The 17,740-nt window shown below is 58.6% G+C and overlaps 1 protein-coding gene across 1 annotated transcript; it reads right to left on the reverse strand.

Moving 5' to 3' along the window:
- Window positions 1-2,431: 2,431 nt before the first annotated feature.
- Window positions 2,432-12,321, reverse strand: ADAMTS15 (ADAM metallopeptidase with thrombospondin type 1 motif 15). Its single transcript, XM_049801580.1, has 8 exons — window positions 11,400-12,321; window positions 6,720-6,852; window positions 5,843-6,010; window positions 5,331-5,614; window positions 4,818-4,995; window positions 4,511-4,692; window positions 3,718-3,893; window positions 2,432-3,289 (listed from the first exon to the last, which is right to left on the reverse strand). Exons 1-8 carry the CDS (start codon window positions 12,318-12,320, stop codon window positions 2,509-2,511), a joined length of 2,823 nt encoding a protein of 940 aa, XP_049657537.1. The 5' UTR covers window position 12,321; the 3' UTR covers window positions 2,432-2,508.
- Between the last annotated feature and the right edge of the window lie 5,419 nt (window positions 12,322-17,740).

Below are 17,740 nucleotides of genomic sequence, written 5' to 3' on the forward strand. Positions count from 1 at the left end.
GTCAGAATAAACCTGTTAGGCATTCAAAGGTTGGGGGTTTTTTTTCTGCAGTTAATGAGTTGAGGCTTCAAAGAGGCCAGGATCGCAATAAGAAATGCTCTGCAGCCACCAACTAAATGACATGGGCACGACTGCGTCGCCCAGGGATCCAGGTGTAATTTTAAATACAGTTTTATTTCAGGTTTGCTATTGACGCACAAACAGCAGAGATTGATGTTTAGTATACATGGTATACACAAAGCAGCCAGTACGATCGGCATCTCCGTCCTTTTGCTGCACACTCGGCAAAAGAACCGCACACAAGAAATCCCTCCTGCCCCATCCTTCCCCTCCCCGTGAACAAGGGTGACAATTCCTCTGTGGCTTGGAAACCATCTGTTGGATGGCAAGACACAAAAGGGCAGCTCCTCGGAGCTCTGTCCCCAAACAAAAGCACGGCAAGCTCAGCGACGCAGGAAACCCCTCCGAAACTAGATGATACGTTCATGGGAATGGAGACCTAGAAGGGATTTCCTAGAACGTTAAATCCCGTCCCCCTGTTGTGCAGAGCAACCACAACATCTGCTCCTGGCTCTATCAAGCAGCGTGGAGACCCAAAATGTTATTGCGTTCAAAAAGGCAATACATAAATCCTGGGAGGATGGGTCTGCAAACATTGTCACGAGGGGTTTGCTAAGCTGGTGGAACGGTCTAGCGAGGAAACCCCTGTGCTACCGCTGTCCTGTTTCTTGTGATCTTTCTCACCTTGCCCACAGCTGGAGACCTTTCAGAGCAGACCAAAGGGCACAAGAGGATTCCACGCTATACCTGCATGGGACCAAGCCAGCAAGGTAGACTCCAAGCCTCTAGCTGCTGAGAGAGCATCTCCTGCCTACCCATGACCTGTGTATCGCCCCTGTAGTCCCTTTCTGCTGATCCCAATAACTGCATAGCTCGACCCAGAGACTCTGGCTTGCCCACAGTCACAGCTAACCTATTAAGAGGCACCTTCATCAGTGGAAAAGCAAAAAGTGAAATGGTCTGAGCAAGACACCTAAATGATGCGTTAAACGGTCGTTGGGAAGAGGGCGGTGCGTGAGGTAAGACAGCCTCCGACCACAACGGGCATGATGCTACGTAACCATCAGAGGTACAGAATAAACCCTTGCACAAAACACTGGAGGGGGAAACCGGTTGTAGATGCTCCGCAGCAGCAAGAGGTTCAATGCCTCCTCTTTCCCCGCACGCCCGAACCCCGCTGAGCCCCTTACCCCCAGGAAAGCCCTAGACCCAAATTTATCTTCCGCTCCCGCAGCTCAAAAGCGATGGCGGGGAACTCGCCCCAGCTCTGCTAGAGTTCAGCTCAGGATATCTCAGGAAGGCTTACCGCAGAGGAAAAATAACCCAACCTGGCCCAAAGGTTGGAGGGCAGAGGGCGGTGGGATGTCTGGTACGGCATACTGGTCCCATTGAGCAGCGAGCACCATTTCCAGAGCGGAGTCAAGTACCGGCAACTCGCGGGACTGCGTCTGACCGCGTATGGCACCGTGCCATGGTACTACAGTACAGTTGCTTGTTGCTTTTTTGGAATGACAGCTCAGATCTCAGGTCCATAGTGATCCCTGAAAAACTTCAGGCGGGCATTTTACAACCTGCCCTGGACCGGGGTGTAAAGGAGCATCCAGCTACACACTGGATGCTCGCACAGCCCCATCCCGAAGCACCATAGGAAAACCTCAGCCAGGTGAGAGAGCCCACCGGGAATAACACCATCCCTGCTACGCAAGGTTTACATCCATCGGGGCAGGAGGAAGGAGGTTAAAAAAAAAAAAAAAAAAAATACAGAGTTAAGCACCATAAAATCTACACTGGTCAGGTCATAAACATGAGGAGAAAATGAAAATAAAGCCACCACCTTCCAGCCTGGCCCGGGGATGCTGCTGGGGCTCTCCGGACCACCCAGGCTGCAAAGTCATCACCGGCGAGCCCTGGAGGCATCAGTCCCAGCACCTCGTCACGCCGGTGGTTGGACAGTATAATTTGCCATCGTTGCATTGATAAATCCTTTTGGTCCCATTTAGCACGAGTGTCGGGGGAGTCCGGAGAGGGGAGAGGTAGGCTTGGCCCTGGGAAGATGGGGGAGTCTTCGACTGTGCAATTTAGGGGCATCTCCCTGCCTGAACTCGGATCCGTCCTGGGCAGCCGATCCTTCTTGTTTCCATCTGTCCCCGCCGACTCCCAGCCTCCGCCGGTGGGTTTCCGCATCGTTCGGCAGCTTCGAGGTAGATGTTCGTTCCTGCTCTGTCTCTGAGCGACCTGGTCGGTTAAAGCCCTCTCTCCTGGGCGCGTGGGGTTTGCGTGCTCTCTTCCCACACCCAGGTCCCTTTTTTCCCCTTTCCCCCCGCCCTCCCCCCACCCCGTTCGCTATGTGCTATGGACATCTCCCCCTCTCCCAACCCCTGGCTGCTGCTCGACTGCGTCCAGCCAGAGGAACACCATGCCCTTCCTCGCAGACACCCCTTGACCCGCTCAGCAGGGCCTCAGGGTGCAAAAATCCAGCTCCTGTGGCTTCCTCCGAAAATTGCAACTCTCCCGGGGCAGCAGGCGCCCAGTTGGGACCGAGCATTTCAGCGCCCGTCTCTTGAAACCCCGACCGCAGCTCTTGGAGCAAGGAGACCAAGGTCCAGCTTCCCACGCTGGGCAGGGCTCCCCGCACAGCCGGACATCGGCCGGTCGCTGTGCCGCATCGCACTCGGCGGCCGGTTGGCCGTAGGAGTCGCGGCAAGCCACCGAACGCTTCTGCAACCCATCGCCGCAGGTGACGGAGCAAGCCTCCCAGCCGCCCGCCGCCCACTTGTAGGAGGGACGCTTGTAGCTTGGTCTCCCACCGTCCAAGCGGTTGGACAGGCTGAGGACGCTGTTGTTGAGGTCCGGTGAGGTCTTGCCCTCCTTCTTGTAGGAGGACTTGTCCTCCTTACTCTCCTTGGGGAGGTAGAAGGAGTAGCGTACCCGAGGAGGGGTCATCTTCCCCACGGAGAGCACCTCCAAGGTCAGGGGTTCCTGGATGGGCTTGAAGGCTTGGAGGCTCTCGACGGCGGTGCCGGTGCCGCTGTACCGCAGGACGCTGCCCTTCACCATCAGGTCCCTCTCCACGGCGGAGACGATGAAGTGGCCGTTCAGCAGGTACTTGCCCTGCCCGTTCTTCAGCGCCAGGTAGTTGTCGTCGCTGATCAGCCCTTTGTAACCCCGCTGCCTGATGTCGATGTTGGAGGCGCCCGCAGGGATGACCACCACGAAGTTGTAGCCGTGCCTGGAAGAGACGAGCAGGCAGGCCAGGCCGTCAGGCAGGGGGACGTCCTGCTACGACGTGGCCTCAGCCTGAAGCTCTGCAGCTACAGCCCCGAGATCTTCCCACCCCTACGGTTTATCTCCTCCTTCCCGCGAAGATCATTTTGAAGCTCCTCCCTGCCCTGACTTTCATCTAGGCTGAGGTCACCCCGATATGGGAAGATGCTACGGCTCCTCTGGCTCAACAGTACGGACGTACTGGAGCTAACTCCATCGGCAGAAGCCCACAGGGCGTTAAACGTGCCCTGCTTCTCCTTCAGAGCTAGCCCACGTCTCCGCTAGCCCCAGGAGAGTTTGCTCAGGATGGACTTAGCCCCCATTACCATCTCCATCCAGCCCAAAAAGCAGAGCTGGGAGAGGGGGAAGCGCACGTGGCCACCTAACACTTACATGGGTTTGGTGAACAAGCCCGAGACCTTCTTGCAGCTCTTGTTGTCTCCTCCGCAGACGCTGCATTTGTCAAACTTCTTCTTGGAGCCCAGCTTCCCATCACAACCTGCTTTGATGCATTTACCCTGGACGCAGACCGAGGTGGAGTCTGGGGAGCAAGGGGTGCCGTCCACAACCTGCATGAGGGTGAGCAAAACAAGCTGCTGCGTTTCTCTCTACCACCCCACAAACCCCTCCCAGCTGCAGCCCTCCAACCCGGGGCTACCCAAATCCAGCAGATAAGTCCTGAGGAGACACTAGCAGGCACCGCGTTGCCCTTTGCTCATGCTCTGCTTTGCAGTCAAGCTTTTTAGGGTCTCTGAGAAGAGCTGCGCGGGACTACATCCCTTTTGTTCTCCATCTGCATCATTTTCCGCCCTTTCTGTTGCATCGGTGCGAAGGGAACAGGCTGCACTGCGGACACAGCTACCACCACCCTGCTCAGTCCCACCTCTGACCGCCCGCCCTGCCTGGCACGCACGTCGCTTCCCCAGCACTGTAATTATCATCCTCTATCGCAGAACGATGGGCGTATCCCAGAGGCACCTTTGCAAACCCTCCGCGGACCAACTCCAGCCCTGAAATTAAATAACCAGATGCAGACAGGCTGATTCATACCAGCCTGGTGGATTCTCCTCCCCTACAACCTCATCTAACACAAGCTGCCCACCAGACAAGGAAAATCCATTCATTTCCAGGCACGCTGGAGTCATCCTACAGCCAAGACATTGACCCCGGCGGGTCTCTCACCAACCTTGGGTGCCAGCACGTAGAAGTAGCCTGTGCCGTTAGCCCGGCAGATGAGCTTGCATTTATCCCGGGGCGAGACGCCGGAGTATTTGGGGACCCAGGAGATGGAAGCAGTGAGGCGGTTGGTGCTGTGGCTGTAGCCATTGAAAGCTTCACACTGCTCCTCGCGGAAGCTTTTCCCTGGCACTGGAAAAAAAATGGGGATGTACGTGGGACCGGGGAGCAGCCCAAGCCTCTGGCGCTGGTTTTATGGTGGCGTTATACGGGCCACGCACACACAACCACCAGCAAGCTGAGCTCCAGCCCCTTACCTGCAGCAGAGCAGGGGTCCAGGTTGCAGGAGCGGTACTTGACGCGGATGCCCTCGCAGTAGGAACCCCCGTTGGCAGGGACCGGGTCGGTGCACTCCCGCTTGGCCAGCTGCACCCCACCGCCGCAGGTCCGCGAGCACTGCCCGTAGGGTGCCCACTTCGCCCAGCCGCCGTCCACCTGCGGGGATGCGGCGGGGTGAGACGCTGCATCCCCTTTGGCACCGGCTCCATCCCAAACAGGTTGGGACTCTCTGGATTCGGAGCCCATCCCTTCGCAAGCAAAACATCTATCCCTAAACCTGCCCAGGGCTGGCTGGAGCAGAGCAACGGCATCCCTCTTGGAGAAATACGCAATACCCGAGGGACTTCCATCTCTTTGCACGTCGGTGTTCCCCCAGAACCAGCAGGCAGGGGACTGCTGAGCCAGCACCCACACAAAAACTCGAGGTGACCCCCGCGGGATGTTTTTTAGGGAGGGGGGCGGGGGGGGGTGCTCACAGCGCAGGTACTCACCCTGTACTTACTGATGTTATGCCTCTCAACGCAGGCACCCTTCAGACAGAAGCGCCCTTCGCCGCAGCCGGTGCCGTCCGCCCAAGGGAAGTGACGGGTCTGGCAGACGATCTGCCCGCGCGCTTTGCCCGTGCACCAGAGCTTGGCGCAGTACTGCATGTACGGGCAGGGCTTGGAGCCCACCCCGAAAGCCAGCTCACACTGCTGGTTCAGGCTGTAACTCGTCCCCGGAAGGTCTTCGGGCAGCGGAATGGGTTTGGCAGGCTGGTCCAGCAAGCAGTCTCCTGTGGGAGTGGGGATGGGGGGCTCTACTGGGTCCTTGGGACCAAGAAAGCTTGCCCGGTGCAGAAACACCACCAAACTCCCCGTTTCCTTCTAACTTCGTTTGCAGAGGGGGTAGAAGAGTTGCTCTACAGCCCATTAGCCTCTCCCGGTAACCAGCCCCAGGGATGGATTCTGCTCCCACGGGACAGGGACACGGGTAAGAGGGCGAGGGATGCAGGAGGGCTCACCGTGGCCGCTGTCGAGGAAGTCGGTGATGATGGCAGCGCTGCAGGCTGACCAGGGGTTGGCGCGGTCGATCTGGATGAGGGTGGGGGACATCATGTGGTTGGTCTTCAACCGACCAAAGACCTCCTCGCAAGCCTTCACGTTGTCGTGGGGCATGTTGAAGACGTGGCCTGAGTGCGGGATAAAGGGGGGGGGAAAGCATGAATAACCCCACTTGGCATGCAGAAGAGGGGCCCCACAGCTTCTTGCAATGAGGGAAACTGAGGCACAGAGTGACGCAGACCTCTGCAAGGATTGCAAAGGCTGTGGATGGCCCAGGAGACACCTGGGGAAGGATGATGCTCGTGCACGCCCTGGCTCGGACTCCAGGCAGGGACCGGGAGCTTGCAGGACCGGCACGCGTGAGTCGCCCCGCCGGCAGCGTCCCTGAGCCAGCGAGCTTTCTGGCACTCGGTCCCGGCTGCTTCGTGCATGTGGAAAGCACATGGGAAAGGAAGGACAAAGGAAATTGCAAAGAGAAGGAGACTTCAGCGCTCGCCTTTCTCCCTCCTCCTCCTCCTCCTCCTCCTCCTCCTCCTCCTCCTCCCGCCAAGCACCACGAGCGTCTCCGGAGGTAGGTGTGCCCTCCGTCTGTTATTTCAGGATTCCCGAATCCTGGAAACCCAGCTGAGGTAGCAACCGCCACAGCAAAGCCTTTTGCTTTCTCAGCAGCTCTTTCCCACCCGGCTCGGGGGGGTTCTCATGCCCCAAGGTGGAGTTTCCCCATCACCGGATACAGGTTTATTGTCTGATCTTCCGGAGGTTGAAATCAGGGTTATTTTGAACCTCACCAGCTCCTGGCATTCCTCCCGAGAGGAAGAGGAGAGCGGGGAGCCTTACCCAGCTCATGGGCGGTGGTGAAAGCCGAGGGCAGCCCATCGTCCTCGATGACGGAGCAGCTGCGCTTGGGGTCGCACATGGTGCCCACATCCGCCATCCCCAGCGTGTCGCAGGTGGTGGCACCGCACAGGTCCTGTGAGGCACAGAGGCGAGGGGTTAGTCCCGGGGCCGGCACGGGCATCACGGTTCCCCATCCCTACCCCATCCCCGGTATCCCACGGGGACCTGATCCCAGGCTGCTTGAGGAGGAGAGGCAGCCCAAAGGGATGGGGAGCCCACCAGGCTGCGGAGGCAGGAAACCTCACCCTGACCCAGCCCAGGCTGCAACGATGTGTTTGCATTTAACCTTGGCACCGGGGATGCTTTTTGTGTGTAGCATCCTCCCGTGCCTTCAGCAACAGCTTTTCCCTCCCGAATGGCTCCTCCGGCCAGGGCGGAGATGGTTTTGGCATGGAAGAGTCAGTCTGGCTCCCTTCTTCAGCGCAAGCTCAAGGACCGGGCGCGGTTGGGTGGAAGGGACGACACCTGGCCTTGGGCTCACAGCCGGCCCATTTCTCAACTTCTTGCTAGGAACAAGAAGCCCCTGGACCAGGTCCAGAGGTTCCCAAGGCTGAGGGAAGCCCTCCCGTCTCTCCAAGACACTTTGCAGCCATCCCTCAAGGAGCAACCAAGCCCCGCTGCTTGAAGAAGGAACCAGCCCAGCCTTCCACCCCCAAATCGAGGACGGCCAGACCCCACGTAGATGCTGCCGGGACAGAGGACGGGAAGGGTCTCGTCGTGGCTGGATCTGCCTTTCTTTGGGATCCGGAGGTGCTTGTGCGACTAAAAAGTCCCTGTTTGAAGAGGCACCGCCGCTGCAGCCTGGCAATAGCCTTGTCCTCGCATGCCCCCTTCCCACGCTGGGCTCTGTCAGCGGCTTGGGAAGGCTGGAGCATCGTCCCCATCCCTCGGTGCTGTCCCGGACGGGCTGGGAACTGCAGGAGAGGCCGTGCAGGGGACAGGGAGCAGCTTTCCACATGAAAAGAAAACGTAAGGGACTCGTCGGGCGCTCCCATGCTATAAATAAGCGTGATTCATGCTCAGCGCTCACCCAGCCAAAGCGCCTGGGTTGCTCGAAATCTCGCATGAGCGGCTCTGCCAACATTTCCAGCGAGGTTTCCAAGCTGAAGGCATTCCCGTGCAGGCAGGTTCAGCCGTGGGTAAATAACAGTCCTGACGACTTTGGTGAGCCCCAGCCAGGGCTGAGATGGCTTTAACAGGAGACCTGTGGCTACAAAGTCTGGAGGCACAGACGAGACCATGATCTCTGGAGAGGCGAGGCGGAGAAACGCCTGGGTCTGGGCCGGCTATCGCAGCCGGTGGAAAACCCCGTCGTACAACCGGGTTCATCTCTCTGCTCTGCAACAGTTTTCCTTGTCGGCTGGGACCCCGCTGCATCCCTGATCCCACCGCGCATTGATGCTGGCAGGGACATGGAGGTGGCAAGCCCGCATCCCCGGTGGCAGGGCCACCGTTGGCGAGCGTAGGGTCAATAAACGGGGCTGGCAAGCCCAGACGCTGGGTCCTCTGCCCCAAAAAATGCCACCAAGAGCCAGTGCCATCCCCATGCCGAGCTAACCCAGGGATGCAGCTTCCCCAAGACTCTCCGCCGGTGCTCTCCCCTGTGGCAGTCCCACCGCTGGGGGTTTGGGGGTGAAGGTGGACACGGGGAGGGGGAATGACGCAGCATCATGGGGAAGAGGCGGCCGCTCGCTACTCTTTGAAGAGTTGCCGTTTCCTTGCTGGCGCGGCGAGCTTTTGGCTCCCGGCCCAACACCTGCACTGACACACTGACCCACTTCTCGCTCTGAACCTCGCCTGCCGGCGGCAGGGATACACGAACGAGCGGCTCTTAACGGGGTTTTCCCTAAACCCACCCCCACCCCCACCCCCAGCCACAGCCTCCTAGGCGCAGCCCTCTTTGAAAGGCTGGGCAGAATCTCTGGGATGTAGTGAGGGGTCCCCCCAAAACGCATCCTCCGGCTTTGCCTGGGGTCCAGCCTGCTCAGGAGGGGAGGCAATGTAAGGATGGAGTTTCGGAGAGGAGGAGAGAGAACTGCAAGAGGTTTAAGGTGGGAAAGTGGCATGCAACGGGCCAGTTCTGCCTTTGTACGGTGTGCTCACCATCATCGATATCGCCCACTGCCAGCCCAAATACAGGGAGGATGCCCAGTGCCCCGAGGGGCTCCAAGCAACCCGCTCGATGCAGCGCCAGGGCTCTCCTGCCAGCCTGACCTTCACCTGAGGACACTTCCAAGGCTTTTCTTCATCCCCTTGCGAACTTCTCGAGATGTTTTACGGGTCAGTTGGGCACATTAATTCGCCTACTCGGAGACCAGGTCATAAGCGCTCTCCCTGCCATGGAGGCTTCTCACGTCTGTCCAAAGCAACCCCGAAAATCTGAGCTTTGAGCTACGGAGGGTGGGTTCCCAAATTCCCCTGCAGCATCTGCTGCGTCCTAGGCTGCAGCCAGGTGTTCCTCGGTGCGATGTCCCTTCGGGTTTACAGCAGGCCAAAGATGTTCAGCAAAGCTTTGCCGATGGGACGTCAAGGTTCGGGATGGGTGGGAAGCACGGCCGAGCCCTTCGCCTTGGTGCACGACGCTATTTCCAAGAAGCAGGAGTGCAGCCGAAGGCTGGATGCTCTGCGGGACCCTCCGACAAGCACCGGCTCAGGTAGGAAGGTGAAGCTGCTGATCCGCAGATCCGCACCCACCGGCTGAGCGGGACTGAGCTCCCCGAAGGCAAATCCGCAGTCCGGCATGACCGACGTCGGGAGGGAGCAAAGCTGAGCAGGATAGGACAGCCCCATTCATCAGCCACTCATTGACACAACTGGAAACTGCCTATCAACTGGGTTTGAGATGAAATTTAAGTTGGGGGCTTATATAACAGCTTTTTGGCAGGGAGATAAGCTTTGGGGCGTCAGGGGACCACAGATGGATGCACTCAAGGAAGGCAGATGTCTCCTCGATCGTGTGCCTTTGCACCGAGCTTGCCTTGGGATTTCAGGAATGGATGGTTTAGCAATGTGTAAAAAATGCAGCCCGGCCGTGATCCGCAGCTTTCGGATTGCTGGGACCGAATCCGTCCCACGTGTGGCTCCGGTGATCTCACCAGGTTTCCACCAGAGATGGAGCTGCCTCATTCCCGCAGGGGTGTCGGCAGGCATCATCCTCCTCTTTGCGGCACAGGCAGGAGCTGCTGCAGCAGGCTGGGATTCAACCCTGCCTGTGCTCCGGCAGGATTTACAGCTGGCCGGAGGACGTGGCCCCTGCCCGGGGTGGGGGGGACGAGGAGGATGGGTGGGATAAGGTCTTGCACGTCCTGCACAGCATCGTTCCTGCTCCAGGCCATCAGCAGCCCGCGCTGACCCCAGGCTAGGGGCAGCTGAACCGAGCTGGATGCTGTATCCTTCCCACCCACGAGTGCCTGAGCTGGAAAAACGTTTTGGGAATGGTCTCCCTGCTGTTGAGGGGAGTTCCCAACCTGTCTCTAATCCAAAGACATCTGGGCAGGGATGGGGGAAGGAGAAAAAAGCGAGTTGCTCTTGCTGGCAAAGCCTGCTGCGGCCAGGGTAAACCACGACCGTCACCTTCCAACTGGGCTCATCCTCCTCCCCTCCCATTAGCGATTTGGGGGTGCGGGCACCGCACCGACGTCAACCCTGAGACAAGACCCCAGGGAAGAGGAGAAGCATTTGGGGAGGAGGCTCTGGGAGCGGCGTCACTGCTTCCATGTCACCCAGTTTATCAGGGCGGGAGGACGGAGAGCTCATCCTGGCGCGGCAAGCACCCCGCACCCCACGTAGCCCTTGCCAAAGGCGAGCAAAAGGTTAGGTCGACAAAGCCCTCCCCCTGCTCCATCCCTGGGGATGCGGCCAGCCCACGGCAGAGGTGAAGGAGACTCTCGCCTCTTCCCCTCCAAGGGCTGCAAGCGCTGGCTGTAGCTCCGGTGCTTTTCTTCCAGCCCTGAACCGCATCCACGCGGAGCAGCCAGCACGGGGAGGAGAGGTCCAGGTTCTCAGGAGGACCTCGCGCATGAGTCAGAGGAAGCGGGGAGAGGTGGTTTGGGTTTGGGTTTTGGGGTTTTTTTTTTCTTGGCAGGTGGCACCGTCAGTTCTTCCCAGCCGGGAGAGGAGGGGGGGGGGGGGGGGGGAAGCGGGGCCATGCTCCTCCTCTTCTGGGCTCGGACCCCGCGTTTCGGGGTGGTGGCCGCTGTGCGCCAGAGCCGGCGGGCACTGGCTGCCGAGGCTCTTGCCAGCAAGCAGGGGATGGAGCGGCAGGTTTCTGCCCGTGGGGGCAACCTGCCTTTGCAACCTCCTGGCCTCTCTTACCCCCCCGGCAGGGCTTTCTCCGGCCAAAACCTGCCCAGAAGACAGCAAGGGCTGGCTCAAGCGGGCTTGCTCCGCACCTCTGCTTCCCCCCCCCCCGCCCCCCCAACCCGGTCCCCGGCATCTGAGGGTGGAGGGTCCCTTGGGGGAAAGGGGGATCGGCCACGAGCACGACGTCCTCCAGCGTGTGCCAGAGATGGGGGGCAGGTGACAGGAGGCCTTAGCACGGTGCAGGGCTCCTCGAAATGGAGACAGGGGGGATCAGCCCTCTGGGTCATCCCCACCCCCCCCCCCCCCCCCTGCACCTACCTGCTTGGTGAAGAGGATGGCGGTGTCCCAGTACTCGGGGTGCTTGTCGCTGACCTTGTTCCACTTCTTCTGCCAGGCGCAGAAGTTGCGGAGGGTGAGGGCGGCGTTGCCGGTGACCTTGGGCCCCTTGTCGTCCTGTCCGATGAGGAGGAATTTGACCACGGAGATCTGGATGGGATTGCGGATGCTGGGGTGCTTGTAGAGACGGGCGGCCGTGGCCATCAGGGTGAGCAGGTAATGCTGGAGGTCATCCCCGTGGAACTTCACCATCGACTCGTCGGCCACCACCAAGGTCTCCACGTAACGCGGGACCGAGGCGAAGCGCTTCGCCCGACCCCCTTTCCCCCCTCCGCGCCCCCGATACTTGTCCAGCGCCTGCAGGACCCCGGGGGTGAGCCCGGAGCCCACGGCACAACGAGATGCTCCGGCCTCGACGGGGCGACCGGGATTGCGACGCTGTAGACGGTGGGCTCCGCCGGCCGCCCCCCCAGCCAAAGGACTGATGATATATTCGACTCCGCGATAACCGAAAGCCCCCCGGAGCCCCCCGCAAAGGCTGAGGGCGGCGAAAGACTCCCGGTCGGCGTTGACATCCCCCGAATAAAAACAGTGGCGGAGGCCGGGGAGGGGGCGAACGGAGCCGGGGGTGACCCCCAGATAGTGAGCGGCGAAGGCGGGAGCGATGAAATGGGCGTCGGGGGAGAGATGAAGATAAAAATCCTCCCCAAAAGCCGAAAACTGGAAAACCACCGCTTGCCTTCCCCGGGGGGGTTCGGAGGAGTCTCTCCTGAAGTAAGAGCGCCCGTTGATGTCGGGGTCCAACCGGAGGGGGGTCACCACCTCGGTGGCCCCCGGGGGACCCCCCGAGGGCAGGCTCAGCCCCGGGGAGCCCAGCAGCAGCAACGGCAGCAGCGGTAGCATCGTCCCGGGGCCGGGGGGGGGGGGGTCACGCCGGCGGCATCGGGCTTTTGGGGGAGCCGGGAGGAGGGGGGGGGGGGGGGGGGGAAGAAAGCAGGACCCGGCCCCCCCCCCTTCCTTCCACCCTCCCAAATACACCAAATCCCAAAACTCGGCGGAGGGGAGCGGAGCGGCCGTGCGAGCCGCCTGCCCCGCCGCTACCTGCCTTATGGGGCGCATCGGGTTTATATACGGCGGGACCGGGGGCGGGGGGGGGGGGGGGGGAGTTTAAGGACCGAGGTTGGAGGGGGAGGGGGGGGGGGGGTAACGGGGCGCGGCTTGGCCCCGCCGCAGCCACTCCGGTACGGAGCGGAACGGGGCCGGGAGAACCGAGCTCCGCCCGGGGCTGCCGCCTCCCCGGAGCTGGCGAGGGGGGGACACACGGCACGGGGCTTGAGGGGAAGGGGGGATGAGATGTTTGGGGGGGACACCCAAGCCCTCTTCACTTCTGTTCTTGGAGGGGAGGGTGGGATCCTTGCAGCCCCCCCCCCCCCCCCCCCCCCCTTAGGGATGCTCCAGTCTGCCCCCACCCGGCGATGGTGCTGGGTCCGGGGATGGTGCTGGGTCCTGCGATGGTGCTGGGTCCTGCGATGGTGCTGGGTCCTGCTCTAAGCAAAGAGGCAGGATGAAGCTCTGTGGGGTGGTCTCCGGCTGCGAGGTGAAGGTGGAAGGTCCTCCGCTGGTATTCGGGACAGTTCGGAGGAGAGGGCTTGACCTGCTGTTTGGCAGGCGAGGGTTTAGCTCTCGGACTTTTTTGGGGAGATATTAATGTGTTTTTCACAGGCTGGGTGAACCTAGAGCCCTCCACGCACCTTCAGACCTGCCGCCCTCGCAAAATTCCGCCCCGCTTTCTGGGCCTCCAGAGCACCCCAGCGCTCTTCTTCCCAGGGGACCAGCTTTCGGCGCATCCCTCGCTAACCCAGCCCCGTTCAGATCCCACGGGATCCCCTCCAAAGGGAGCACTCGGTAAGTGTTAATACCCGTAACGTCCCCTCCTCCGAGACCCCAGGACACGCTACGCGGAGTACGTCAGAATCTCCCCATGACCACCAAACGCAGTGATCATCAGCAGAGTACTGGGGACCAGTATTTGGGGCAGCTGATGTTATTGGGAGATAGATAGAAAGAGCTTATCGTGGGTGGGATTTTTTTGAGAGCGGGGCAGCTAAAAGGAGAGCGATGAAGAGTCCTCAGTAACCATCTGTGGCCGAGGAATAGATTTACTGACAGCAATAAGCACGCCAACATGGGGACGGGCTGCACAGGCAGGGCTTGCCCAGCGGCTCTTTTTCCCCTGCAGCAGTTCTGTTTCCACACAAGCTGGTTTTGTGCCCAGAGGGAAGGATGCACTTTTCTGTAATGCTCCCAAGCTATCACTGGGCACCCAAGTCATGCACGTCCTCATAGCCCGTGCTCCTTTCCACCCCTCTGGGTTGGTTTCATGATAAAATTAAGTCCTTCTCATAGGCAGGCTGGTTCTGATGTGATTTTAAGCCTCAACGAAGTCTGCAAAGCTTGGCTTAAGTATTTGCACATATATGAAATATAAGCCAAGGCTGTTGCTCAAGATGCAGAGCCTGCAGCCTGGCTCGTCTTGGTGCCAGCGCTTCCCCGTACTGTGGTTTGCTCAGTCGTGTGCCTTGCAGCTGAACTTGTGACCCAAAGTAATCATCTGACTGCGCTGGGCTCAGTGAATCAGGGATTTTGTCTGCTGGCCAAAGTGCAATGCGTCCAGGGATGTCGATAGGGCCAGAAAGAGAAAACGGGCAGCACAGGGAGTGGAGGTGCAAGGAGAAAAGGACACAACCTTGAGCATCTTGAGGTGCCAGGAGGCAACTTCTCCTTCCCACGGCGCTGCCCTGCTCAACAGGACGAGTTTATCCCGGCTGCATCCAGGGTGGCACGTGGTCCCAGAGGTGCCACCTTACGGCAGCAGCATCCAGCTCTGGGCCGAGCCCGTGGCTCCTGAGGACACCTTGGGAGCGAAGCTTATTTTGGAAGCCGTGCCGGGTTCCTGAGAGGGATGGGGGGGGGGGGGGGCTGTCGTGCTTTCTCCCATCCCCACCTCCGCTCTGTTTGCTCTTTTGTGGCTTCATGTTTAAAGACAGTAAATACTCGTTCCCGTCACATGCGACGGGGTGGGCAGCAGCGCTTGCACCATCTCAGGCGGTGTTTGGTGTTCTGCGCTGGGGAAAGAGGCGGCAGAAGACCCGCAGGCTGGCATGTACGCTGAGCTGCAAGGATGTCTTTGCCCTGAAGACATACCGGTGAGGAGCAGACGGGAAAGGGACCGGGAAGGTGCCTACATGCACCGTGAGAGCACCTTGGCTCCAGGTATCCCAGGCTAGAGGTCGTCAAGCCAGGGTTAGTCATTGCTGCCTCGGGACCTCCAGCCCCTCCGTCTGGTAGATCTTCTCCAGCAGCAGAGGATGAGTCAAAGCGAACTGGCAGGACTTTACCTCCTGCCTGGAGAACACCTGATTGCCTCCTGATGGGGAAAAGCAGGCAGAAAATGCGAGTGGTTTGGCTCTGCCTGAGCTGAGACCCGCTCCATCCCGTCAGACGCTGGGTTTTAGCTGGGCTCGCTCTGTCCCGTGACGTTTACGGTGGGCCAGCATCCTTGGGGTTGAAGCGAAGGGATGGATCAGCGAAGGGATGCTCTCTCGCAGCCTCCCCTGTCCTCACTCGCTCTCTGAACAGGTGGGAATCACCTACGCACAGACAGAGCTTTGTTTGCAAGCCAAATCATCTGCTGCCTTCATTTTCCTGCCCGTGGTGAACAGAAAAGCTGCTGACTATACGGAGCGTATATTGCCCTCAGGGCTCACCCTTTACAGGCAGCTCCAGGGGCTACCGGCGTGTCTCGGAGTGCTCCAGACAAGAAGGGAGGCATATTTTTATTTTGGTTTTCCTCTCGCTCAAGGACGTGATGTGATTTCCCCAGTCCCTGCCATTAGAGAGGACCCAGACAAAGCCCTTGAGCAGTCCCAGGGCCGTGGCGTCTGCTCGGGGCGCTTCTATCTCAAACCAGGGTGGGCAAAGCGAAATATCTCTGTTTTGTCTCCTGCCGACACGAAGGGGCCGATTACAGCCATCGGCCACACTGGGAGGGTGAGGGCCAGGAGAGAGCAGGCAGGTCCCTTTTTTGGGGACCTCCCGGCAGTCGCTTGCACCCTGCAGCCCTTTACATCTGCACAAAGGAGCCGGCCCAAGATAACGCCGTGGTCTCGCTCTGCATGTCTTTCCAGGTGCTTGAGGCTGAAGCTGTCTGCTTTTCAGGCCCTGTAGTTTGCCTGGATTTAATGGAAATGGGCTGGATATAGGTGACCTAAAGGAGAACACATGGTGAGCAGGGAACGGCGATGGAAGATGCCTTTGGACCTCACCGAACAGCTACAGATAATAAGGTATATTAAGGTATGTAAGGTAAATTCAGCTCCTACTTTAATTTTTGCCTAGAAACCACTTTAAGGCAAAACCTATCTCACCCAGGCCTAATCCATAGCTCACCCTGATCTTGAAATATTGGCGTGAGCTGGTCTGCAGTGCAGACCCTCCTTCTCCCACCCTCCTCCTGCTTCAGCCCAAGCGCCTCTGGGGAGGGATGACAAGATATTTTCTGTCTTTTTTTCATCATCGTTGTGATGCCAAGGGTGTGAATTTAGAAATAAAAGAAGAGCAAAAAGACCCCAAACCTCACATATCTCCTGGATATTGCAGTTCACAAAAGAAACAGTTTTAAATAGACCATCTGAGAGCTCCAGGCCAAAGACAGAGAGGAAAGGTTGGAGGCAGGGAAAAGCTGGTGCTGCTGCAAACCGTTCACTAGTCTTCAGCTGAAAGGTTGGCAGATCGGAGGCCTGGGCTCTCACCCAAAAGTTCAGGCTGTGCTCTCCCAGCTCCCCACCACATGGGCAGGAAGGAGGATCCTCTCCAGGGACTGAAGATGAGTCAAAGCGAGCTGTTAGGCGGCTTTCCAGGAAAGAAGGACTTGGAGAAAAAAACCTGGCCGGATCTAGATAAGGTCATTGAGGGAGAGGTACGCAAGAAACCTGAGCACGTGGAGGTCTGGGGAACCTAAAAGTTGCCCCGTCCTTGGTCCAGGAAGATGCTGAATTTAATGAGATTTATTCTGGCTCGGATGATAGCGACTGGAGATGGGCAGGATGCTCTGCCTTGGGTTTCCCATGCAGCCCTCGCAGTTCTTCTACGCAACAGGGATGGCAGCAGCACTTTCCCTGCGCCGTGACAGAAGAGGATCTATGCTTTAAATGTCTTCAAGCACGCAGCTACGTGCAACGCAACAAAAATCAAACCAGCCTGCTCCCCCGCCGTGCACAGGAGACACAGGAGAAGGATCCCTGTGCCTTGCGTCATTGCTCCTGGAGCAGGAGCATCTCTTGCTGCCTTCTCGCACGGTCCCGACACATCATGTCACCTCTGGCATCTGGCAGGGCTTTGATATGGGAATACCAAGGCGTGCTGAAAAAAATCAGAAAGCTTGGTTTTGCCTGATTTCCAGCCAGTACTGCAGGTCCTGGGGTTGCTGATAGTTCGTATACCCAGAAAGCATCCAAAATTCCCCTCCCTCTTCACCTCCCTTGGTATTTAAGGCCCTCTCCTGTTTAAAGGAAGATAGACACAGGTTTTTCTAGGGTGTTCTAAAACAGTAAGTGGAAATTCAGAGGAGCTAGGTGATGGTCCCACATATCCCCCCAAAACAGTATCACGCGTTTCTTATCGTTCATACGCACAGCTTCAGCCTGAAGATTTATGGCCCAGGACTACGCAGCTCTATCTTGTATCCACCTGCCCGAAACAGGGTCCATCCCTGATTAATTAGCTTTATGCGACGTTCACGTTAGAAATATACAAACCAAAGATGCCTAAAGACACTGAGCTTGCAAAAGGGTGAAGCTGTAGATCTGGGTAAGCCTGAAAGGTTCTCCAAATTCTGCACATCTGGAATAAACCCGGGGTGATGGAGAGTCACAAGCCAGCTGCCGAGGATGCTCGTCACTCGGGCAAACCATTATGAAGTCCCTTCATTTTTGTCAGCCCATAAACCATGCGAGAGTGGAACAGGGAGAAGGCGGGATGCTTTCTTGAGAGGAGTATTTTCACTATAACTTAGCGTATTTATTTAGCACTATTTACGGACTGGTTCATAGGAAAAGCAGCCCTAGGGCAGACTTGGAGGACTCTGTCAAATTTGGAGATTTTTAACCCCAGGTCGGACACAGCCTTGCAAGGGGTTCGGGGAAGGACCAGGCTCTTCTCGCTGATGTGCTGGTCTCAGGACACCTTGCGAACCTCAAGACCCCGCCGAGAAGTGGAGAAGCAGCTCCCCAGGGAAGGCAAAGCCTGGGAGGAGGCTGCAGCGC

The sequence above is a fragment of the Accipiter gentilis genome, chromosome 5 (genome assembly GCF_929443795.1).
Source record: "Accipiter gentilis chromosome 5, bAccGen1.1, whole genome shotgun sequence".
Taxonomy (NCBI): Eukaryota; Metazoa; Chordata; class Aves; order Accipitriformes; family Accipitridae; genus Astur; species Astur gentilis.